General features: G+C 53.7%; 11 protein-coding genes across 11 annotated transcripts; 5 read left to right on the forward strand and 6 right to left on the reverse strand.

The window, feature by feature from the left end:
* Positions 1-142: 142 nt before the first annotated feature.
* On the reverse strand, positions 143-1,257 carry J4E86_009453 (uncharacterized protein; the record flags this gene model as incomplete). Its single annotated transcript, XM_051449959.1, has 2 exons — positions 143-666; positions 723-1,257. The coding sequence occupies 2 exons, from the start codon at positions 1,255-1,257 to the stop codon at positions 143-145; spliced, it is 1,059 nt and encodes a 352-aa protein (XP_051298804.1).
* Positions 1,258-2,201: 944 nt separating this feature from the next.
* On the forward strand, positions 2,202-4,153 carry J4E86_009454 (uncharacterized protein; the record flags this gene model as incomplete). Its single annotated transcript, XM_051449960.1, has 4 exons — positions 2,202-2,870; positions 2,921-3,123; positions 3,312-3,889; positions 3,942-4,153. 4 exons carry the CDS (start codon positions 2,202-2,204, stop codon positions 4,151-4,153), a joined length of 1,662 nt encoding a protein of 553 aa, XP_051298805.1.
* An 817-nt stretch (positions 4,154-4,970) lies between these two features.
* Positions 4,971-7,289, reverse strand: J4E86_009455 (uncharacterized protein; the record flags this gene model as incomplete). The annotated part of the gene is made up of 2 exons (XM_051449961.1): positions 4,971-6,675; positions 6,733-7,289. 2 exons carry the CDS (start codon positions 7,287-7,289, stop codon positions 4,971-4,973), a joined length of 2,262 nt encoding a protein of 753 aa, XP_051298806.1.
* Positions 7,290-7,507: 218 nt separating this feature from the next.
* On the reverse strand, positions 7,508-9,282 carry J4E86_009456 (uncharacterized protein; the record flags this gene model as incomplete). The annotated part of the gene is made up of 2 exons (XM_051449962.1): positions 7,508-9,022; positions 9,082-9,282. The coding sequence occupies 2 exons, from the start codon at positions 9,280-9,282 to the stop codon at positions 7,508-7,510; spliced, it is 1,716 nt and encodes a 571-aa protein (XP_051298807.1).
* Positions 9,283-9,842: 560 nt separating this feature from the next.
* Positions 9,843-11,052, reverse strand: J4E86_009457 (uncharacterized protein; the record flags this gene model as incomplete). The annotated part of the gene is made up of 2 exons (XM_051449963.1): positions 9,843-10,684; positions 10,743-11,052. 2 exons carry the CDS (start codon positions 11,050-11,052, stop codon positions 9,843-9,845), a joined length of 1,152 nt encoding a protein of 383 aa, XP_051298808.1.
* Positions 11,053-13,045: 1,993 nt separating this feature from the next.
* Positions 13,046-13,819, forward strand: J4E86_009458 (uncharacterized protein; the record flags this gene model as incomplete). The annotated part of the gene is made up of 3 exons (XM_051449964.1): positions 13,046-13,156; positions 13,203-13,263; positions 13,323-13,819. The coding sequence occupies 3 exons, from the start codon at positions 13,046-13,048 to the stop codon at positions 13,817-13,819; spliced, it is 669 nt and encodes a 222-aa protein (XP_051298809.1).
* An 845-nt stretch (positions 13,820-14,664) lies between these two features.
* On the forward strand, positions 14,665-15,551 carry J4E86_009459 (uncharacterized protein; the record flags this gene model as incomplete). The annotated part of the gene is made up of 2 exons (XM_051449965.1): positions 14,665-15,019; positions 15,076-15,551. 2 exons carry the CDS (start codon positions 14,665-14,667, stop codon positions 15,549-15,551), a joined length of 831 nt encoding a protein of 276 aa, XP_051298810.1.
* A 422-nt stretch (positions 15,552-15,973) lies between these two features.
* J4E86_009460 (uncharacterized protein) lies at positions 15,974-18,030 on the reverse strand (the record flags this gene model as incomplete). The annotated part of the gene is made up of 5 exons (XM_051449966.1): positions 15,974-16,326; positions 16,422-16,597; positions 16,683-16,856; positions 16,918-17,633; positions 17,686-18,030. The coding sequence occupies 5 exons, from the start codon at positions 18,028-18,030 to the stop codon at positions 15,974-15,976; spliced, it is 1,764 nt and encodes a 587-aa protein (XP_051298811.1).
* A 982-nt stretch (positions 18,031-19,012) lies between these two features.
* On the forward strand, positions 19,013-20,310 carry J4E86_009461 (uncharacterized protein; the record flags this gene model as incomplete). The annotated part of the gene is made up of 5 exons (XM_051449967.1): positions 19,013-19,037; positions 19,109-19,574; positions 19,626-19,926; positions 19,980-20,011; positions 20,061-20,310. The coding sequence occupies 5 exons, from the start codon at positions 19,013-19,015 to the stop codon at positions 20,308-20,310; spliced, it is 1,074 nt and encodes a 357-aa protein (XP_051298812.1).
* Positions 20,311-21,014: 704 nt separating this feature from the next.
* Positions 21,015-21,626, forward strand: J4E86_009462 (uncharacterized protein; the record flags this gene model as incomplete). The annotated part of the gene is made up of 2 exons (XM_051449968.1): positions 21,015-21,122; positions 21,183-21,626. 2 exons carry the CDS (start codon positions 21,015-21,017, stop codon positions 21,624-21,626), a joined length of 552 nt encoding a protein of 183 aa, XP_051298813.1.
* A 328-nt stretch (positions 21,627-21,954) lies between these two features.
* Positions 21,955-22,895, reverse strand: J4E86_009463 (uncharacterized protein; the record flags this gene model as incomplete). The annotated part of the gene is made up of 2 exons (XM_051449969.1): positions 21,955-22,098; positions 22,155-22,895. The coding sequence occupies 2 exons, from the start codon at positions 22,893-22,895 to the stop codon at positions 21,955-21,957; spliced, it is 885 nt and encodes a 294-aa protein (XP_051298814.1).
* Positions 22,896-23,181: the final 286 nt, after the last annotated feature.

Below are 23,181 nucleotides of genomic sequence, written 5' to 3' on the forward strand. Positions count from 1 at the left end.
GAGCCTTTGCTGTGGATATGGCCAGGTGTTAGACGTGCTTGCAACTCTCACTGGATTTTGGACGTCAATGTTGATGACGGAGGTACCCCACGAGAGCATGTGTGCTCGTGTTCGGGGTTCCTCCATTTGCGATATCTTCCGTTTACAGAATGGCATTGATCTCGTTGCCGCTCACCATGCCCTCTACAGTCGCCTTCAATATCTCACCAAGGTTCTTGATCGACGTTGTCGAAAACCATGCCACATGCGGACTCAGGGTAATGTTGAGGTCCTTTACGTCTTCCTCCAGCAACGGAGTATCGGCAGGCCCACCGAGTGGTTCCACCTGGTATACGTCGGTCGCATAGCCGGCTATGCGCCTCTGCTTCAGGGCTTGCACTACAGCAGCTTCGTGTACTATGCCGCCTCTCGCAACGTTGATTATGACGGTATACGGATGCATCTTCTCGAGCTCGGGAGTAGAGATGAGGTTGAGCGTCTCGGGGGTTCGCGGTAGAGCTAGGACGAGGACTGTGGAGTTGCGGAGCACATCGTCAAAGGGTATGCGGTCGTCAGAGGCGTCAGGGGCTGGGAGCCCGGTGTCTACGGGGGGCGTCGCTGGTGTCTTTCGACTCGCGATAAGTACGCGCATGCCCAATGCTTGCCCTAGCGCAGCTATTCGCTTGCCTATCACGCTGTGTCAGCGCAGGACTTCTCATCCTGATTAGGATATGAAGACCTACCGATGCCCCCATAGCCGATAACGCCAATAACCTCATCTTTGCAGGTCATCGGAGGCATGCCGTCCGGCAGGCGCATGTGGTCCTTCACGCTACCCGCCGTCTTCCATTCGCTGGGGTGCGCACGAGTGATGCGATCCAGCAAGACGGTGCGCCTTCTGGATGCGAAGTACAGACTTATGGCATGTTCCGAAACCGCGTCGAGGTTTGCCCCCGGGCAGTTTGTAACGCGAATATTGCGGGCCCGGCAGGCGTCCAGGTCCACAGGGTCTGTTCCGGTCGCGGATATGGCAATGTAGCGGAGGTTCGGAGTAACACTGGGGCGCAATGTTTCGGCATCAAGCTTAATGGTGGTAGTAATTATTATCGTTGCATCGTGGATGCGCGAGTGGAGCTCTTCACGAGTCGAGGTGGTCTTGTACGCTGTCAGGTTGTGGGTGGTGGAGGCTGCGAAGGTAAATCCGTGGATGGGGAGGGGCTGCTGATGCTCCTCAAGGGCTACAATCTCGTGATGCATGGCGACACAGTTACACAGCATTCGGCGCAAGGCTGGCGCTGCTCCAGACGCCCATTATCGCCATTTTATGCTGGCCATGGAACGCCTCATACTGCCAAGTTTGGGCATCTGGGTCCGCTACTGCCGCATGCGACATGTTAGGGCGCGTCGTCAACGGAAGGAGCGAAGGAGCGAGGGGAAGGCGCTGGGCAGTTGCAGCATCAAAAGCCGACTCCACTCTGGCATGCCGACACTGACATCTCCATTCACCCCTATCTCGATATCTGGGCTGCCTCCGCAAACGCCTCCCATGTGTTTTCCAGCGCGTTATGCACACGCGACCAGCGCCCCGGACTCTACCCACGAATATGGATCGTGTGCCGAGATGGACGCCCGCTGGACGCCCGCTACGACGCCAATCTCGAGCCATCGGCGACCCCCATTGGCGCGCAAGCCATCGTCTGGCAATGGAAGTAACATCACCCCACGCGTTCACTGCGATTGCCCTGCAAACTCTGCAACAGCCCAGTGAGGCTCAGCAACGTGCGCACCTCCAAAGACCACGTCAGGGTCCTTTCATCGCCGGCTGCTCGTCGGCACACGGCGGCTCAGCTTCTGGCCCACTTCTAGAAAAAACCTCAACACCTAGGCGACGGAACGCGGATGCATTAGACTGTAGTTCCCACTCAGTCGGTGATTTTCTCGGCGCAGTAAAACAGCCCTATCCGGCCACCCTCCACCAGCAATTGGCCCGCCAAGCTCCGCGTCTGTTGCCATCTGAAATTCGGGTGGGTAGTCTAAGGCGACTTGTCTACATGCTGGCTAGCGGGCCTGGACCATGCGCCGACTGACGTGCCTCTGCAGCCCTTCAAAGCCTGCGCTGATCCGCCGCTGGGGACATGTCCCAGAGCTTTGCTTTGCGACAACTCCCCAACTCTCCTTCTCTCTCAGGCCCCCAGACCCAGGACCAAAGCGACACGCCCCTCATGTCCGACTACAGGTATGGCACGCAGTCAGATGCGTATGCCGCTGAGCACGACCACTCTCTGCGCAACGGCGCGCCCGAGAAAGAGACCAAGCTGGGCAACACCTACTCTGGATCCGGAGACGATGTCGTTCCCGCCGATGCCGACAACCTTCTGGCTGCCATGGGCTACAAGTCGGAACTGATTCGATCAAGATCCACTCTCCAGGTGGCCTTCATGTCCTTTGTCCTGGCTTCCGTCCCTTATGGCTTGGCTACCACCCTCTACTACCCTGTAGTTGGCGGAGGTCCCACCAACATCATCTGGGGATGGCTCGCCGTATCGCTTATCATTCTCGCAGTCGCCGCATCCCTTGGTGAGATCACCAGTGTCTACCCGACCAGTGGTGGTGTCTACTACCAGACCTTCATGATCACGCCGCCCGCCTATCGGAAAATCGCTTCGTGGATCTGTGGCTGGTGTTTCGTAGTTGGCAACATTACCATTACTCTATCCGTCAACTTTGCTACCGCGCTGTTCCTTGTGGCATGCGTCAATGTCTACGAAAGCGAACCTGGTGTTGGTATCATGGCAGGATCACCCTACCAGGTCTTCCTCATCTTCCTTGGCATCACACTCCTTTGCAACGCCGTGTCTGCCTTTGGAAACAAATACCTACCATGGTTGGATGTGAGATTCCCCCCAAACGGCTACCGGATGTGTTACTTACAGATAACTAGACTTTTGCCATCTTCTGGACCTTTGCTGGTGTGATTGCCATTATCGTCTGCATCCTTGCCATTGCGAAAAATGGTCGCCACAGCGCCGAATACGTCTTCACTGAATTCGACCCCTCCAACTCCGGATGGATCCCAGGATGGTCTTTCATGGTCGGACTACTGCACGCAGCCTACGCGACTTCATCGACCGGAATGATCATCTCGTGAGCCTCCCCTACTCTGCCCAAGCAACTTGCAGCAGATTTTCCTTGCCCAATGCACTTTCCCAAGCGACTATCCCATGCGACATTTCCTAAGCGACATCCCAAGCAACACACTCCATCGCGACATTATACGTGTCTACAAGCGGTAACTCTTAACAACAATTGTCCAAACGCTAACACGTTCGTAGCATGTGCGAAGAAGTTCGCGAACCTGCCACTCAGGTCCCCAAGGCCATGGTCGCGACCGTCGCGTTCAACACCGTTGCCGGCCTCGTCTTTCTTATCCCTCTCGTCTTCGTACTGCCCGACCAAGCCATGCTCGCAGGTCTTTTGTCCGGCCAGCCTACGCCTGTCATCATCAAGGAAGCCGTAGGGTCCTCCGCTGGTGCCATCGGACTTCTTGTTCCCCTCCTCGTCCTCGGTCTGCTTTGCGGTATCGGCTGCACGACAGCTGCGTCTCGCGCTACCTGGGCCTTCTCTCGTGACGGTGCCATTCCCGGCTACAAGCTGTGGAGGGTCGTCAACACCAACCTCGATGTCCCAGTCAACGCCATGATGCTCAGCATGGTGGTCCAGATCGCTCTCGGTCTCATCTACTTCGGTGCTGCCGCCGCTTTCAACGCCTTCTCCGGTGTTGGTGTCATTTGCTTGACATTGAGTTACGCTGCTCCTATCTTTGTCTCGCTCATGACTGGACGTAAGCAAGTCAAGGAAGGCCAGTTCCATCTCGGCATGCTCGGCACGTTCTGCAACGTCGTTGCCCTTGGTATGTTACATCTCTACTCCACTGTCGTCGCGCAATCGCTAACAACAAACAGCCTGGTCTGCCCTTGCAACCCCTCTGTTCTGCATGCCCACTTTCCGCGAAGTTACGCCTGCGTCCATGAACTACGCTTCCGTCGTCCTTGCCGCCGTCGTTGTCATCTCAACCATCTGGTACTTCGTCTGGGGAAAGAAGAACTACGAGGGCCCACCTACGCACGAGGATGCTGTCCTCGAGGCCAGGAGAGCCAGCATGGCTAGTCGCTAAGTCATGCTAGACCCTAGATAATACAAGAGGCGGAAAGATGAACGAGCCGTCTTCTGACTCGCTATCCACACCTAAAGCGAACATTGACCCACATGTATATTTCCACAATAGCAAATTCGATACCCCAATTCATTCTTTGAGCATCCAAGTTTCAACTCCATCGTTGACTGTCTAGCCAAAGCGATCGCAAGACTGGGCTTTCACAAGCTTGACGTCAAGCTCCTCATCTCTAGAAGCAAAAAAAAAGGCTTGACCATCGGACCCGCGGAAAAAACGGCACCATGCACGCGCCGCCTCCACAGGCCCATGTCCACGATGGTATGTCACTACCTCCACAAAGCCCACAAAGTCGCAAGCAGGCTCCATGTTCCATTTCCGCCCCCATCAGGCCCCGGCGCTGTATCTTCGGCCAATACCGGGACCATCTCAATATTGATTAGTGAACCCGACCCACACAGCGTTTTGAAGTTAGCGCAGCACAGCCGCGCAAAATTTTGATGGAACCGGTGCTCCGCTGGTGTGTTCAAGCGTGCCCGCTAGACAGTCCCGCTCCCCACTAATGCATGTGGTTCCAGTGACCTGGCATGGCGGGCTCTGGGACGGGCTGGACTGGATTGAACTGGACCCTCGTGCGGTTGGATGTTTGTATTCGCGCTAAGGTAAGGGCGTGACGTTATACGTTAGGATTCGAGATGGACATGGGAATGAATAGGAATAGAGGCGGAATATATATAGATTGACAGGGTTTGTCACTGTGCAGAGTGAGTGAGTGAATCTCCATCTCCATGAAGATAATAGTAGGAATTCTGCGATTGTTCTAGATATACCGCCAACGACCCATCTCAACACCATCCACCCTCTCCATGATATCTCTCAACTTGGTTTCTGCGCTTGACTCAGCGAGTTCCTTTCGTACTTCCCCTACGCGCTCAGGATGGAGGATACAGACAGGACTGCCCACAGGCGTCAGGATTCTAGATCGCGCGATGAGATCCCTACGCATCAAGTAGGGGCGTCTAGGTCGTCGTGGTATGCGTGGAGGAGGATTCGCGATAAAAGGGTCTTCCAGGGAGGTAACGTCGGCGAAGTCGTGAAATATAGGAGGTGTCGTTACAGCATTCCACTTCCCTGCCTTCTCGTCCACTTCTTCTTCTTCTTCTTCTTCTTCCTCCCCATCATCCCTATCATCAACAACCCCATCAAACAACCTCCCCACCGGATTCCGATTCCGCACAAGAATACTCTTCCTCTTGCCTCCTTCCTTCTTGCCATTCCCCACCCCATGCCCATGCCCATGCCCAGCTCCATGCGGACTAAGACTATCCCCAAACTCAACATCTCCCCTTCTCCCGTGCCTGCCCCCATCAATACTCCCATTCCCATTCCCATTCCCATTCCCATCACCACCAACCGGACTCGAAGTATCCCCTTCCACAGGCGTACCAAAGGTATCCCGCGAAATACTCGTTTTGATAGAGTCAGTAGCAATAGACTGTGTAATAATAGGTCGTTGGTGCACAATCGTCGAGTCCTCTGGAGGCGAAGGTAAGGATAAATCAGCGTCGTAGTCAATCCACGGTGCGACTTCACGGATGTTGATGCCGGGGAAAGTGGTAGCTGAGGCATGGGTATGGGCGCTGCTGGCGTTTGAACCTGCGGGGCTGGCGTGTCTGCGCGGTTCGCCGCCTGTTGTGGATACATCGGCTTTGCTGTGTGTGTTTGTGCGGCTGGGTTTTGCGGGGACGAGGAGCGTGTTGCTTTTGCTCATTGTAGCGGTGGTGGTGAGGGGGTCGGCTTCGGGGACGGATTTGGGGGATATGACGTCTTCCTTGTCGAGGATGTGGACGTGGGCTTCTTCGTCGAAGTGGAGGTGTTTGAATATGCCTTTGCGGGGTTCGATCGATGGGGGGTCTGTTGGGAGGGGTTTGGGGACTACGTGGGGTGTGACTGGTGGTGCTGTCTTGAGCGGGGTTGAGAAATCGCTTTTGGCGCCGCCTACGGGAAGTGTGCTGTGCGACTTGCGTTTACCGTCTCGGTTGACCTTGCGGAGACGCTTGTACTCGGCGTAGTCGTCGACTTCGGTCGCTGTGGGTCGCTTGATGACTACCGCCATGGGCACTGAGTCGGTCCTCTCAAACAGGACGTCAAACAGGATATCGCCTTCTTTCCATTGCCCACCAGCAAGGTTACTGCTTTTGGCTTGCTTGATGGACCAGCCTCGGACGCTGTACAGGCCTTCGTATCTCACACCTGCTTTTGGTCCCCAGACGCTGTTGATGCTGTGGCTGCGAAGTACCCTCACAGGATCTCGACTCTTGGGTGTAGCAGAGGTAAGACGGAACTTACCCTTGTCGTTCTGCGGAACACGATAGGTAAAGCGTTCTTCAGACGAGGCTTCAATCTCGCCCGTATCTTTGAGTAGAAGAGCATATGCACCGTGTTTGTCGTATGTCGTACCGCCATCGCAAGCCTCAAGCCCGATGATGCCAGCATGGTGTGCGAACAGAGGGTTGATCCACCACCTACAACGAACATCAGTCCATCTGCAAGTCTCTCCAAGCAACATTTCGTCAACTTACGTCCCAGCCACAAACCCCAAATCCCCCAATTTATGCGACCTCTTCGGATGAATCTTCTCCGGACAAGTCTCCGCCCAGCGCTTAAGCAACGCCTCCCTAGAATACTCATTCACACTAGCAATCCCCTCCAACCTACCCCCCCTCCCATACAAAAACGGATGAATCTCGCTAAACGGCCCAAACTTCGCCGTCCAACTGTCTACAATCTTGTCGCAGTCGTCGCACAACCGACTCGGCCAGCGTGTTGCCACGCCCGCAACGTCTTGGACAGCTTTATGGATACCGGTTGCGCGGAGGACGGAGATGGTGATGTTTTGGGCTTGGCGGAGGGCGACGAGCGTTTCGTGGAGGGTGAGCACGTCGTCCGGGCGGAGGACGTCGGGGCCGTCGCGGGCGACGCGGAGGTCGAGTTCGTCGCGGATCCAGCGGGCTATTTGTTTGAGGCGGGGGCGGGAGAGGTCCGGGTGGACGGGGGGTGTGACGGGGAAGGTGGCGGCGGTGTGGGTTGTGGATATGGTTAGGGGGCTGGAGAGGCTGTCACGGAGGGCGGGTGTCATGGTGTTGGTGTTGATGTGTTCGGGGTGTCAAGATATGGAGTCGTGTTGCATTGAATGATGGTAAGGGTTTGGCGGAGAAGGAATAGGTACGGCCGGTGTATTGAATGGTGTAGTGAAAGGGTGGCTTTCGTACTGGTTCAAGGTCTGAGGGTCCTGGCATCAGCTGCCCTTTCCTCTGCCATGAGTGCTTGAACGCCTTCCCATTTCTTTCATATATCTCAGTGTTTGCGCTTCTTCTTTTTCCGCTTCTCAGTCCCTTCGGCTGCCGGTATCTCCACAGGCTTTACTGCCTCTTCAACCATCTCATCACCACTAAAACCATCCCATTCCTCATCTTCAACTTCAGCGATTGCGGTTTCCATGATTGGTGCCGAATGTGAACTGCCGTCCCGGACAAAGGCAGCAACGAAGAAACCCATTGTGCCTTCTTCCGTACCCTTATCACACCGAATGCACGCTTCTAGTACGTCACTCTTCAAAGATTCATCCACATCAATCTCCAGTTTCTCGTCCTCCCACACTCCGCGTCTATGCCACTTCTTCATCCCATCGACTTGCTGGTCTCTCTTGAGAATCGACCAGCCCCGTTCTTTTGCGATCGAAGAGGCCAATGCTTGGAAGACAACACCTTCGTTCTCTTCGAAATGTATGGAACATGTGGAGTACGTGATCTTGTGCGCGCTCTCGAATCGCATAGCATGATTGAGGATGTGGAGCTGGAAGGATGATAAAGCTGTCAGTCGCTCGGCTAGCTTGCCGTGCATTGGTGTCTCTTCAGGTGTTGATTCATCCATATCCAAGTCAAGCGTCGCTGAAAGGTCAGCTTCCTCAGGCGCGTCGTCTCTCTTCCGCTTCTTGCCTTTCTCAGGCTTTTGCGGTGCTGGGCGACTGTTTGGTGACTCTGGTAGATGCATCTTGATTGCATCGTCACGTCCAACTATGCCAGTACCGGAGCAACTGGGGTCGAGCAGTATAGCACCAAAATTGGCATATTCGTCAGATCCAGGCTTCGCAGCGATAAAGTCGCTACTACCTTTGACCTGAACGATGCTGTCCGCTGATGCGAGCTTGACCATCTTCTGCAACGTGAAGGTTCTACCCTTGTCGCGCTCGAATGCAATGACCTTCTGTTCTTCACCCGGTCGCCTCCGGTCAGATACGATAGCTGCCAGATGTGTTGTCTTGTTGCCTGGTGCTGCTGTTGCGTCGATAACGTCGCCATCGTCAGGCTGCGGATCTAGCAGATAGGCAGGGAAGCACGAAGCCTTGTCTTGGAAGATGATCTGTCCCTTCGTATACGCGATTGACCTGCTCAGATCGATCTTAGAGGGTAAGGCGAGTAGGTTCGGTATGTTGGGGTCTTCGTAGTATATTTTCGACTTCTTAGGCGCAGAAAGCACTTCGCTCAAATTCTCAGTCTTGACAAAGCCGGCAAATGTGGTCGATAGCTGTTGCTGCAACGTCGTCTTGACGGTATTGATGCGCACCCAGCGAGGATGGCGGCTCTTGGGCGCATCACCCTCATCCTTCTCAAGCTCGCCATCATTAACAGCCTCCCTGAATGCCTCTATAGTCGCGTATCCGTATCGTATGCGGGCTTTCGTGAGCTCGGCGCTCAGACGGGCTTTGTGTCTCGTGATGGCGAGCTTGAGGACATGGTTGGCGGCTGCAGCAACACCGTTCTTCGCGAGCAACAGATCGTGGGTAAGAAGGAGGGCAAGGATTGGCGTAAGCTGTTCAAAAATTATTAACATCAGGATGCGACACAGAGTATTGCCAGTAAGCTACCTACCTTCCTCTCCTCTGCCAGCAATTTAGTCTTCTCAATCACATCTTTGAGCACAATGGACCATTTTGACGTTTCCGCAATGAGCGCAAACAATTGGCCTGGTGTGCTCTTCAGATCTTTCTTGCCGTATATGCGCGACTTCAGAGACCCGCCTGTGTTCTCGGTGTTTGCGAGGACCGTCGCGGCTTCGTAGTAGAGTGACATGGAAGCTGTCGCATGCGCATGCGCATGCGAGAGAAGAGTCGCGAACTTTTTGGCGTTAGGACCGAGCTCCGACTCTTTCCCCACACATCTCCGCGCGCCTGGACCCACGCGACGTAGGCGTTTTTTGGAGACCGCATGCACAAATGTATCATGCAGTTGTTGGATCTTTCGTTAAACGATATACGGAATCAGTGGGCTATGACATGCGGCATTGCTAGACACAGCATAGTATCTTCGTTTACTAGTACTACTGGCCAACGAGCCATGCTTATGGATCATTACAGCACAATTATTTGGGTCATCATGGGAGCATAAATCGTAATCCAACGCCGCGTGCATGCACGGTGGTGTTGTATTCTCATACGTGAGCCAGCAATCGTAACGCCGTGATATGCGTTTTCATGTATGTGGAAATGACCTCCAACGCCCCCAAAATGTCCTGTATCTGATGTTTCTGTAGTTGAAGAGGCACCAAAGTACACAAATGCTCCAGGCAGCATGCTAACTGCGAATCGCAGGGGTATATATCAGCTATAGTAGATAGCGCGTAGACAAGTCATCTACGCCTTCTTGATCCTTTCCTCGTAGGCTGACCAAGCAGCTTTTCTGTATCGTTCTGCCTCCGCCTTGCGGTCTTGTGCGCGCACGATGCCTCGTCCGACAATGATGACGTCGCATCCTTGCTCGAAGATTAGCTTGCGAGGAGTGTTGTATTGTTGGCCTAGAGCATCGCCCAGCTTCTTGCCTTCCTGGCCTGGCGGTGGGAGCTGGCAGCCCGGTGTCATGGTAATGAAGTTGTCCTCTGGCTCGGTGTTCAAGCTTCGTTGCGCAATGAAGCCCATGACAAACTCGGGACGGCTGCGTGCGATCTCGACGGTCCGCTTCTGGTATTCGGGTGTCATGAGGTGGCCCTCAGAGCTCATCTCGGCAAGCAACAGAAGCGACCGGAGGAACGGTGGTGGACCAAGTCGGATGAGCTCTGTTGCTACGTCCAGGTTGAAGACTTCTTCTCCGTTGGCATTTGGCTCTGGACGCGGCGATATGCTCTCTGTGCGCATGGATATCGAGGTTGTCACGCTGACGACGCTGTGCTTGCGGTCGGCAGCCTTGATGCTCAGCCGCCTCTCCTCGCCCTCCATCTCGATGGGTGACTCAATCGCCGAGTTTCGTTGTTGTTGTATGAATTGATCGTCCTCTTCGTCATCATCGTCGTCGAGGCCGTTGATTTGCCGTGTGGCAGAGATTTCGGTGTTTACGGACGTGTTGTACTTGGCGATGGTGGCATCGGCAGCCTTCTCGAGCGCGGTTACGATGGCTGGGCCAGGAATGACATGCGCGTTGGTGATCTCGGCCCAGAGCGCAATGCGGTGGTGTCCAGAAGTGTACTGTTTCTGTACGGTTTCTGTGGTGTGTTAGAGACTGCCCCGCCAGTGAATATCCTACGAGCCAACATGACATACCACCAATGTCCGCAAACTTTCGGTCTTCGAAGATGAGGAACCATTTCCGCTTGGCAATCTCTCTCAGTGCCTGTGCTGTCCTGTCTGACCAGTCGACGACAATGTCGCAGTGCGTCTTGAGCACGCAGATTGAGTCACCAACATCTTCGGCTAGTTGGAGGAGTTCGGCCGACGTCTCGACATCTGCGGAGAGGCAGAGGTTCGTCTGCTTGACGGATATGAGGCTCAGTAGGTAGGAAGCCAAGGGCCCGGTCGTGGGTAGTGAGGCGCGCGCACGGTACGTGCTGGTGAGGCTCGGGTGGGAAGACATGACGGCGATCGGTGATGGACGCCCGCCGGATTTTGGCTTGTGTGTTTGAGAAGGGCCGATATATAGCCAACGCGTGTGAAGGAATGGATCGGCAGCGTGGTGTTGTTTGGCGAGTGTCTCCGCGGGGATGTGTGGTGAGGGGCACTGCTGTCGACGGAGGAAGGAGCGATGGACAGATCGGCAGGTGCGATGAGGCGTGTTATACAAAAAAGAAAGCCACCCAGGGATGAACGGGAAATAGCAGCCAAGTCAGAAATATAGCAATGGAAGGCTAACGTCGACGGTCCCGTCGTCGCAGGTCGAGGACGCGGGCGCCGACAGGCAGTGCGCACAAAAATTGCGCCTGTTCCTGGCACGGCCCGCTCAGCGCTGGTCGCAGATCATGTCTAGACGCGCATTCGAACCGAAACCGTCATGCACCGCAGCCAGCGACCGCCCATAGACGCCAGAAATGCCACCCAAGCTGCGGCCTGCCCGGCTACCGCTCTTTGCACCACGGGCCTAGCCATGCACCTCTGCACTGACCGGATGAGCCTCCACTTCCCTCACGCCTGCAACAGCTGTCTCTTAACCACTCCATCCGCTTCACCACCTCGTATTCCAGATCCTGCACCGCCTCCTGACCGGCGCTTTACTCATGTTCAGGGCTATTCGGCCATACTGCTAGCGTTGCCAACCGACTGCATGTCGCTTCCTCCTGTCATTACCCCAGCCACCATCCCGCTGTAAACCACCATGCCGTAGCCAGCGCTTCAAGCGCCACCGTAGTGCTGCCAGACACCCCACCGCAACGTTACGCCTGTCATCCGATTATTGCAGCCTCCTCGCCGAATTGCTCAACCTCAATTGCGCCGCTCCGAGATATCAACACGTCGACTCAAGACCTTGGCAACGGCTGCACGCCTGCAGCTCGCCAACAGTCCCGATTCGTGTGCTGCCTGCGTGTGCTCCATCGGAAAGTGGGGCCCAGAGGCGACGTCGTATCATGCCCGCATCGCGATCCCCGGTTCTGATGAGTTGGTCGGTCCGTTGCTTGATTGTTGATATTGCCTCCCGTCGCTTTGGTGCTGCGTTCGCCTCGGAAGGATAGATATCCCGCCGCTGTTATGGCCGTAGTGGTAAACGATGTCAGGCCAAGGAACCCTCGCTCGGCTTCATTTTGTTCGGATCGTGAACTCTACAGCTGACGATAACATGTGGAAATTAGAAGCCCAGAACACGCGTCAAATGGGCGTTCCTGACAAATCCAAAGGTGTCTTGTTGTCTGGTCTGTAGGTTGCGGGTCTGCTACGTCGTTCCTCAGTTCCAACTTCTCTTTCCATCACAACAAGCCTTTAGGTCTCCAAGGCTTTCGGTGTTCATCTCAGTATGCTTACCATCGTATCTTCTCTTCACGAAAGCATCACTATTAAACAACATACCACTCGTCTCAAACTCATTATGCCAATCTCTACAGGTCTCTAATGTGGCGGCATGTTTCTTCTATCGATATGGTGTAGCAGTACTGCGACTATTCTTACAACAGCCTGAAGATATACATTTCGACTCACGTCAACTCATATCAAAATATACCCTAGTGAGTATTGTTTGGCTATGTTCTGGTGTTCGTGGGTACTCAATCGTAGTCACCGTAGCATTGCCATGCGAAGGTCCACACATGACCTTCATGTTGCCCATCACTACCATACCTTTCCTCACCTCGAATAGGCAACAGCAATGGAAGTACGACTACTCGACGAATGAGAGCGTCGGAATTCGAGCTTGACAACCTAGAGGTAATTTCCCGTTTGCGCGTTGCGCGAATTCCGACTTCACTGCGTCTTCTTCCACGAGACACAATAACAACCCCCACATTTATTCCCTCACAACAACTTTCCTTCTCTCTTCCTTCTTGCCTTTAACCACAGCTTTCAACAACTTCGTCGTCAATTCGCAGCTTTACAGCTTACTTTCTCTTTCTTCCATCAAGCCCACTTACATCTACCTCATCAAGATGCCTCCCAAGAAAGAGGTCGTCGCGGGTGAGGCTCTGCTCTCCGGCTTCTTGGACAAGGAGACCAAGCTGCTGGCTGCGGCCTTCTTGAGCTCTACCGCTCCCGACAAGGTATGTCACATTACGAATGGTGTCTATAATATACTTACCTGAATAGTTCGACTACGATGTCATGGCTACGCTGACAGGCAACACTGCTGGCTCTCTCAAGAAGATGTGTAAGTAGCATCATATCAGCAGCATGTTAACTACGCTAATGAGATACTCCATCATGCAGGGCCTCCGGTCAAGAAGAAGGCTCTCGAGGCCCATCCATCGTTCGCTGCCTTCTTGGGTCAAGCTGGTGTCGCGGCCGCTTCGCCTGCCGGTGGTAATTCTAAGCCTGCTGCTGCTGCCAAGGTCACAAAGAAGCGCAAGGCTCCTTCCGAGGCCCCCGAAGAAGATGCCGAAGACGGCGCCAAGGACCTTGCTCCTCCCTCTGCTGCTGACAAGTCTGAGGCCGAGAAGTCCGACTCCAAGAAGAAGGCTCCGCCTGCCAAGAAGGAGAAGAAGGGCCCCACTAAGAAGCGCGTTCCCGTCAAGGGCCCGAACGCCCCAAAGAAGGCAGCCAAGAAGGAGCCCGCCTTTGAGGAAGAAGTCGTCAAGGACAAGTCCGCCGAGGACTCCGCCGACGGCGGCGACGGCCTCGGTGAGTATTCCTACCTCAAAAACCTTGAGACCTGGTTGAACAATACTGACAGTGAGTTAGGCGGCGAGATGGAAGACGACATCTAGAGACGCTCATCACTTCTTGCAGGCGCTCTTGGTTCCTGACGTTGTAGACACGCAAATGGTAGGCATTGCCACGTCACTGTACTCAAAAAAGGGACCGCATTCTTACATCAACAGGAGTTTCTGGGTTGCGCACGATAGCATTGTGCGTCCTTTGGGTATATGATGGGTTGTGTGTTGGCGAAAGGAGTTTCTGGGTGGATGGTGTGGCATGATATGACGATGATGATACCCCGGTGTTAAGGCTATGAGGGCTTTTGACGGCTTTTGTTGGGTGGCACGCAACCTTCGCGTAGTCGAATCAACGATGATACATTCTACTTTCAAGGTTCTGTGTGTTCGTGAATGTGCCGTGATGGATGTACTGCCAATTTCGAGAAAGGGTTTGGTGCCATTCGCTTTCCATACCGTATACAAACGTGAAGAGTAGTACGTGGATGGCGGTTTACTTCGTGCCTATGTATTGTAAATCGTGTCGCGACTTCTGGCGTTGTGGTATTGACATGTAATCAGGCACACGGACCAGCCGCACAAAGCTGGATCACGGCAAAATTCCGCACTCTCAACCCCATCTTACAAACCCTCAACATGCCACCGACGCCCACGACTCGTACGCTGACAATCCAAATGCCGAGACCGACAATGCGTTCTTTCCTTCTGAGCATGAATATATGCCGCGTCCAGTCCCTACAGCTGCCAGGAACATGAGATTCACACGCACCTCCTCATTCTTCGCAACCATCTTCGGCCTCCAACGAACCACATCCGCGGATCTCTCATCCAGCAACACGACCTTCAATCCCCTCCAAGGAATCCAGCAATTCCCAATCTCGTCCTACAGCACCAACATGACGCGTCTCGCACCCGTCATCTCGCTCTCACACGGCGGCGGCCCCATGCCCTTACTCGGCGACCCATCGCACGCCGCCATCACCAAGTCGCTCAAGACAAAGGTACCCAAGATACTCAAACTGGGGACGCCTGAAGCGCCGAAAGCGATTGTGCTGGTAACGGCACATTGGAGCACGAGCAAAGTGACCGTATCCAGCGGCTCCAAACACGAACTCCTCTACGATTACTACGGCTTCCCACCAGAATCCTACGAGATCAAACATGACGCGCCAGGCAGTCCAGAAGTCGCAGAGCAAGTAGCACAAGCCCTCAAAGACGCCGGTATCGAGTGTGAGAAAGACGACAAAAGACGTATGTCCTCCCTCAACCTTCTCTTTTACCTACAGTTTCTAACAACACCATCACAGCATGGGACCACGGCGTCTTCGTTCCGATGAAACTCATCGACCCCACCGCCGCCATCCCCATAATCCAACTCTCAGTCCTCTCCTCCGAGTCCCCCACCCAATCCTACGCCATCGGCCGCGCGCTCTCCTCGCTCCGCACCCAAAACATCGCCATCATCGGCAGCGGCTTCGCTACATTCCACAATCTGCGTCTCATGTTCGATGGCACGTCACGGAACCCAGAGTTCAAAGCGCTGAACAAGGAGTGGAGTGGTGCTGTTACGGATGCGGCTATGACGGAGAGTGAGCAGGAGAGGGAACGCAAGTTTGAGCATTGGAGGAAGTGGCCGGGCGCTTATACTATGCATCCGCGGGGTGGGGCGGAGCACTTTTTGCCGTTGATTGTTGCTGCAGGGGCGGCTGCGGGGAGCAAGGGGAGGGGTTATGCGGATGATTTTATGGGGACGGATATGTGGAGTTATTATTGGGATGAGTGAGTGTTTGGTACAGAGGTCGTGATATAGGGTAATGGGTGATAATCAGGGAAGTGAGTGAGCAATAGAGTTTACCCTCCAAAGCTTCATTCTGATATGAAACTTTGGAGGAGAAACTCTATTTCTCACTTACTTCTCTAATTATTATCCATTAACGCTGTATGAGGTTTCATACAGAGGTGGTGATATAGGGTAATAGATAATAATTACCGGTGAGTAACATCAAAAACAGACTCAATTGTTCACTTCCTTCCCTGAGTGTCATCTATTAACGCTGTGTGAGAGTATGTCGCGTCAGTGAGACTTCGTTGCCCTACAACATCTTTAAGCTAAACGCATGCTATCTATCATATCCACGCCCATCTGTTTGGTATCACATCTCCCTCAAATCCACTCTCATCTTATCCCACCCCTCCCCTCCCATCTCACCCCTGAATAGGCTTCAACCCATACCACCCAATCACGCCCATCCCGCCAAACGCACTCAAACAACTAAACACCAACGCCACAATCCCCCTCGCCGTGAAACCCTCCGGTAACCTCCCCGGACTCCTATTCTCACCGCTCAGATCCTCGTAATCAACCGTGTTCCCCGCTGCATTACCCTGCGTGGGTACATGCCCCGTTTCACATACGTCCCAGTGCGATTGCGGAATAGCGTTAGCGTTGGAGGAAGAAGGGGAGAGTTGGGCTTGGACGGCGAGCGGGGCTTCGATCATTGTGGCGGTTAGCCCGGAGGCTACGTGCCATTCTATGTGGCAGTGGAAGAGCCAGACGCCTTGGGGGGATGTTAGTAGGTGGATGCGTGGGATCGCGCATGGATAATGTCGTGATGGGAATGTGGGTCTTGGTGCGTGGGAGTGAGTGACTTACCAGGGTTGTCAGATCGGAAACGGAGCACGATGTGTCCGTTTGGTCGGACGAGGACGGTGTCGCGTCGCATGGGTGTTGAAGGGGGTGTTGTTGTGTTGGTGGGGTCGTAGAAGCCTGCGTCGTCGTCGCTGCGGGTTACGACTTGGAAGGCGTGGCCGTGGAGGTGGAAGGGGTGTCTAGGCATGAGTCTTAGTATGGATGCATCATCTACACTTCGACATTGGCGTAGAGAGGGAGTGAGGAGAAGGGTGGTATACGCACTTCCCAGGATCGTCATTGTTTAGCACGATCTCCACAACTTCGTTCTGTGCAAGGACGAACGCGTTTGTGTTGCTGCCGTAGATGGTGGGGTTGGTTGCGTTGGGGCCGGTAGACAGGACGGTGTATAATGTGGGTACCTTGGGGCTGACGTAAGTTACGTCGTTGAAGAAAGCGCTGTCATGTGTGAGTTCTTGGTAGTTCAAGTCAAGCATGGGACAGTAGATCAGCGACTCACTAATTCGCCCCATCGTCGAGATTGTCCATCTTCAAATCCAGCGTGATAGAGCGATCAACGTGATCAAACAGCTCTTCCTTATCGTGCGGTACCAAAGCGAAATCATCAAAAGGCTCAAATTCTGACATCTCCTTCGCGGCAGGCATATCCTTCCTATCATCATAGACAAGCCATCCCGTGACATTGGGATTCAGCCCCTCGGGTATAGCATCGAACAGGTCCTGGTCCATGCTTCCTACGAAAGCAAAGTTGGAATTGGTGTCGTTCTTGGCAGTGACGAGAACACTATACCGCTGCGCCGCGGTGAGATAAATCATATCTGCCTCCATGGGTTCCGTGTACACGCCATCGACCTCGACAACGCGCATAGTATGATCCTCGAACCAGACGTACTGGGCAGCGAACGCACCCATGTTGACCAAGCGGAAGAGATACGTCTTTCCCGGCTGAATGGCGACAGTCAGGTTCTGAGTGTCATTGAGTAATGCGGCTTGAGGTACAGGCTCTGCGCCGGAAGGATTGGCGATGTTGATGAATTCGCCCAGGAGATTGTGCATGAGATCGTGGTACCAATCAGAAAGTGTTATGACGACTTCTTCGTCGTAGAGATCTTTGAATGGGTCTTCAGGGTCGTGCACTATCAGAGGACCTCGAAGACCATCTGGGTATTGGCCGCGCTCATGGCTGTGGTACCAATATGTGCCGGGTTGATCGACCTAGTTAGGTTAAAGACTGCTATGACTGTCCATCAGATCCTGCGCAACTCACGGTAAAGTTGTATGTGAAGGAGCTGCCTGGAGGGATACCGCATTGGGTGACAGCAACAGGGCCGTCCATATGCGTAGTTCCATTCATATACAAGCCATGAAAGTGCAGACTCGTCGACTCATTTCCTAGAGAGTTCTTTGCGTTGACGATGACCTGATCGCCTTTCGTGACTACGATGGGTGGTACAGGCCATTGACCATTGATTCCAATGACCGGGCGCGTTTCCTGCCCATCGGGGTTCGCATAAGTCCATGCTATGTCGAAGTCATATGTGACGGTCGCGCAGGTAGCGACTGATAGTAGTAGGGAGAGCGGAAAGAGGAGGCTCGATAGTGAGAGTGCCATGATGGCGCACGAAGCGAGTGCTGAGGATCAGATGCAGTCAGACCTCGTCGCTGATGATCAGGCTGCTGTGATTCCGACTGTCCTAAGGAAGTTCATGTGCTACACCCACGTTAGTGCCGATGCAAGAACACTCTCGTCAGACCCAGGACGTAAGATCCGACGTGCGGAGATCAGATAAGACTCTCTAAGCACTTAGCCTCCACCATCTCAAGCCCCCATGCTTCGGCGCCGAGTTATCAGATCATGAGCCCATGTTCTCGACGGTCTGAAGGCGGCCACAAAGTGTCGCAAAGCGGGGCTTCTGTGTTTTTCCCTCACGAACTAGACTTACCTCGGCCTGACGTGTTTGATCATCCCAGTATCAGATTGAATTTTCCACGTCTTGGGTAACGACTAGCAAGTTTGTCGAGCTTGATTTGCTGTGGGGTGACATTCACCGGGTGTTATCGGTCCATCTGATAATCTGGACCATGATCGGCCAGGGTCTTGGGTAAGCGACGGCGCCGAAGGACCAATAAGCTTGCGCTAGTCCGCGCCACGAAGTCTTGATTGGATTTGGCGTGCTGGGCATGTGAAGGTGCGGATCAGATAAGTCGGAGGTTGGAGAGGGTGTTGGAGCATCTGTCGTCGGAAACGGAGCGGAGAAATGGGACTGAGGTCGGGTGTAGTTGCCTAACGCCAGAAGATGACAACCAGAGATATCGCAGTCGGAGTCGCAGCCGACGCAGCACAAAGCTGAAGCATGATCGGTCCGTCGTGATACCGGGAGAAACTCAAATTAAGAGGCAGGGTCGTCGTGCATGCCCGAACTTCGGCTGTAGTCTAACGCTATCGACACGAACGGCAGGCGCGTGTTAGCCACCCTCAGCTTCGGGAGTCGCTGCATGTCCACCCATCTGATTAGATCCGTCTTCTGTTCTTTATCAAATACCCAGTGAGGGTAACAAACCACGCAACTTTGACGGTTCCAAGGTCCCTCAAGATGCCGAACGTCTTTGCTGTGCCAGGTATGTATGCGAGGACAATCGGTTTCCACTTTACGGTACAGACCACGCCATCATTGCTAACGCTGATCAAGTCTTCTTCATTTGCTTCCGCGAGTGTCTGGAAACGAGCATCATCGTCTCGGTGCTCCTCGCCTTTCTTAAGCAAACTCTCGGCCCAGAACATGACCCGACAGTCCACAAACGACTCGTACGCCAGGTCTGGTATGGCGTTGGGGCAGGTGTTCTGATCTGCTTGGTCATCTGCGCTGGCGTCATTGGCACCTTTTACACTGCTGGACGCAATGCCTTTGAAGCTGCAGAAAACATTTGGGAAGGCGCCTTCGCAATCCTCGCAAGTGTCATTATCACTATGATGGGAGCTGCCCTGCTCCGCGTCAGCAAGCTTCAAGACAAATGGCGTGTGAAGATTTCCAAAGTACTGGAGCAAAAGGACTCGAAACTACCTATCAAGGGCAGGTTGAAGCGATGGTCGGAAAAGTACGCCATGTTCATCCTGCCCTTCGTTACTGTGCTTCGTGAAGGCATTGAAGCAGTGCTGTAAGTTACTTCAGTCTTGTCTCTACATCGCAGAGCTGAACAGTCCATCAGGTTCATCGCAGGTGTCGGGCTCGGTGCGCCAGCGACTAGCTTCCCTCTCGCCGTACTCTGCGGTCTCGGTGCGGGTGCCTTGGTCGGATTTCTCATCTACAAGGGCGGCAACAAGACTTCTCTACAGATCTTCCTCGTCATCTCGACGTGCTTCCTTTACCTGGTCGCAGCGGGTCTGTTCTCCAAAGGTGTCTGGAACCTCGAACAGAATGCCTGGGTCAAGCTCGCTGGCGAGGGTGCTGCAGAAGCCGGTGCCGGTCCTGGTAGCTACGATATCAGGAAGAGCGTGTGGCACGTAAACGTGGGTCTATATTGTGACAGAAGCCGAACTTCTTATACTGACTGCGATAACAGTGCTGCTCACCATTGGAAAACGGCGATGGCGGGTAAGTGATGCACTCTCATCCAGATGTTTCCTCGCTAACATCGGCTCAGTTGGGGTATCTTCAACTCTCTTTTCGGCTGGCAAAACAGCGCGACCTACGGCTCCGTCATCTCGTACAACCTATACTGGCTCGTCGTCATCATCGGTTTCGGGTTCCTAGGATGGAAAGAAAGCAAGAGCAGCCCCCCTCACAGCGCACAAGCCGAGAGCATTTCATCCAGCGAAGAACGCGAAACCACAGGAAAGAAGTCCAGCGGTGAAGGCATCACAACCACGACTGCGGTACGAGAAGTTGATTAGACGAAGTGAGAAATCATGGCCTCGAATATATCGAGGCTGTAAAATTGTGTTGAGCGTATTTATAGATCTAGTGGGAGGCCTCGCTGACAGCTAATTGGGACGATTGAGGGAAAAAGCTTGTTCGGGGCCAAAGTGGGCCCTAATGCAACCCACTCTAAACGAGGCCTAGGCCGTCCCAAACATTCCCGCACCGAATCCAAGATAACCGCCCCCTGAATATCATCCGAAACACCCTGAGATTGTGGCCCTCATTGCAGTTTGCACATCGAACGCGTGTCGTTGATCTTTTTGCTGTGGGTCCCCCGATTGATGGTTTGCGTTGACGTGACGATCATGTTGGGGACCGTTTGACAGATCTCCATCAGCTTACCTGCAAGGCGCTCAACGGTTTTCGTTACTAAAAACAAAAATACCTACGCATGGCGCAAGACAGCGAAGATGACGGGCTGACACGACATTATTACCCATGCGCTGGAGCCGAGTTTCGTGGCGGAGTATACGCGTTCGGGTGTTGATGCACAAATTGAAGTATACATAAAGTGGATGCTGCCTGCTCTCCCACGCGTTTTGTTGCTCCTAGGTCCTCGCTCTTGCTTCTGTCAATCGTTATTTCTGTCATTCTTCGATCTTAGTTTCAACTTTAGACGGCACTGTTCACCTGTTCTTTACCAACGTTCTCCACAACTTTCGCAATTACCGTTACCATGCAGTTCAAGAACCTCGCTCTCCTCACTGCCGTTGCTGGCACTGCTGTCGCAGAATTCGCTATCATCACCACACCGTTCCCCACCAACCTCAACATTCTCACCGATGTATGTTCCAGTCTATCCACCCATTACCTTATGTAATCAATGCTGATCCACGATATTAAGATCGACGGTTACGCTTCGTCCGTGTTGAACGTAGTCGAGACGGGCCTCGCATCCCTCACGCAAGCCTCCAACCTTGCTGCCGCCAAATCCGCTCACGATGGTCTCAAATCCTTCGTTGCTACCGCTTCATACTCGATTCCTAGCGGCGTCACCGAAGTCGGTGCGCTCGAGACCCTCTCTGAGACACCGGCCTGGTACAGCGCGCTTCCCAGCGATGTGAAGAGCTACTACGACAAGTACAACCAAGAGGTTCAGAGGCTGGTCAACCAGGCTATCCTCGGCGAGAACGGCACTCTTGCTACTACTACTGGAGCGGGTGCCAGTGGTGCGTCCGCGACAGGTGCGAGTGCATCTGCGACCGGAACCGGTGCCGCCATGGCCAACGTCGTTGGCGTGATGGGCGCTGGTTTTGCTGCCGCGTTCGCCGGTGTCATGGCCTTGTAAGCGTTGGGACGAAAGGTTGAAGTTGGATTAGAGGAGTAGGATTTACAGGGCAGGTCGTTTAAATTTCTTCATTGGGCTGCCCTTGGCTAGGGATGAGGTTGCCGCATGAAGCGGAACGACATCCGAATTTGTAGACGAGTTTTAGTTATGATACCTCTGCTTCTTTTCTGCACAGTTATGAGTTGCGAACGACAGGACGCTCTTCCCATTGAGTGATTTCTTCTTGTATTGACCATGTATTTACTCGTCTATACCTTGAGATCTCTGCGCCCCCCTCTTTCCATGCACACAGTACACGTCTATTGCCCTGCAGCCTCGATAAGACTCCCTATTGACCTTCACCCTTCGGCTTCGCCAACTTCGCAACCTCAGGATCCTTAGTAACCTCCTCGTAATCCGGTCTCGGCAGCTCAAACGCCTGTGTCGACCTCGCATACGTAATACCGCCCAACCTAGATATCGGCTTGAGAACCTGTGTCCAGCATTAGCAACCTTCCAACTCCCACAATCTTCACACTGGTAACTTACAGCTGGATCAACAAGCACACCCTGCTCATCAACAGCATCCTCCCTAACCCAAAAGTTGACACCTTCCACAAACGCAGTAACACCCGTCTTCTTATCCGGCGTAGCAGGATTCTTACTTGTCCACTCCACCGTGTTCACCAGCTTTCCCTCAATACTAAACACAGCCTCCTTGACACGATCCGGCTTGACAAACTTACTCTTCTCGGCATGCAGCCCGGTAAACGCCCATTCACTCACATCAGCCGGCGCATTGATGCTCGTGTAATTCGCCGCCTCGATGTACTCCTCCGTGATGATGTTGATAACAGCTTCCTTGGTATCAACCAGGTTTTTGAGCGTGTCCTTAGCCTTGTCCATGCCGCCTGCAAATCCCAGCACGAACATTGGTGGGTCGTGGTTCACGAGGTTGAAGTAGCTGAACGGAGCGAGGTTCGTGCTTTTTCCATCTGCGCTGATTGTTGAGACGAAACCGATTGGGCGGGGGACAATGGCGGAGATGAGCAGCTTGTAGTTGTGTACTACGGGTCGGCCTTCTTCGTAGGGGTTGATGGAGCGGTGCGCCTTTTGCAAGCTGGAGGGCTCGTTGGGACCGGAGCCGGGTTGCCAGTTGGGTTTCGGGGTTTGCGTGTAGTGGAAGGAGGAGCTTGTGTCGAAGGGTGGGCGCGAGGCTTCGACTGCTTTGAAGTCGCCGTGGGGGTTGCGTTTTATCTCCTTTTCGGCGTCTGCTCGTCCGGTTGCCATGATGAGATCTGTAGTTTGGGTGTTGTGACTTGGGGGAAGAAGTGTTGGTGAACGAATTGTGCTGTAGTGGTGATCACGGGAACGATGTTTTTATATCGATACCTAGGTATGGGTGCAACTGCCGTTTAGTAAAAGATGATCAATCGCGCAAAAAAGTGCTCTACGGCAAATAGCGGATATAATTCCGAGCCTGCAATTGCACAAGGGGCGGCCGCGGAATGCCCACCGAGGCTTTTTGAGCCGCCATCGTAGGAATCTTGGTTAGGCCGCTTGGAACCAAGAAGTT

Source organism: Alternaria arbusti (assembly GCF_024043155.1).
Source record: "Alternaria arbusti strain BMP 1465 chromosome Unknown scaffold_17, whole genome shotgun sequence".
NCBI classification, from domain to species: domain Eukaryota; kingdom Fungi; phylum Ascomycota; class Dothideomycetes; order Pleosporales; family Pleosporaceae; genus Alternaria; species Alternaria arbusti.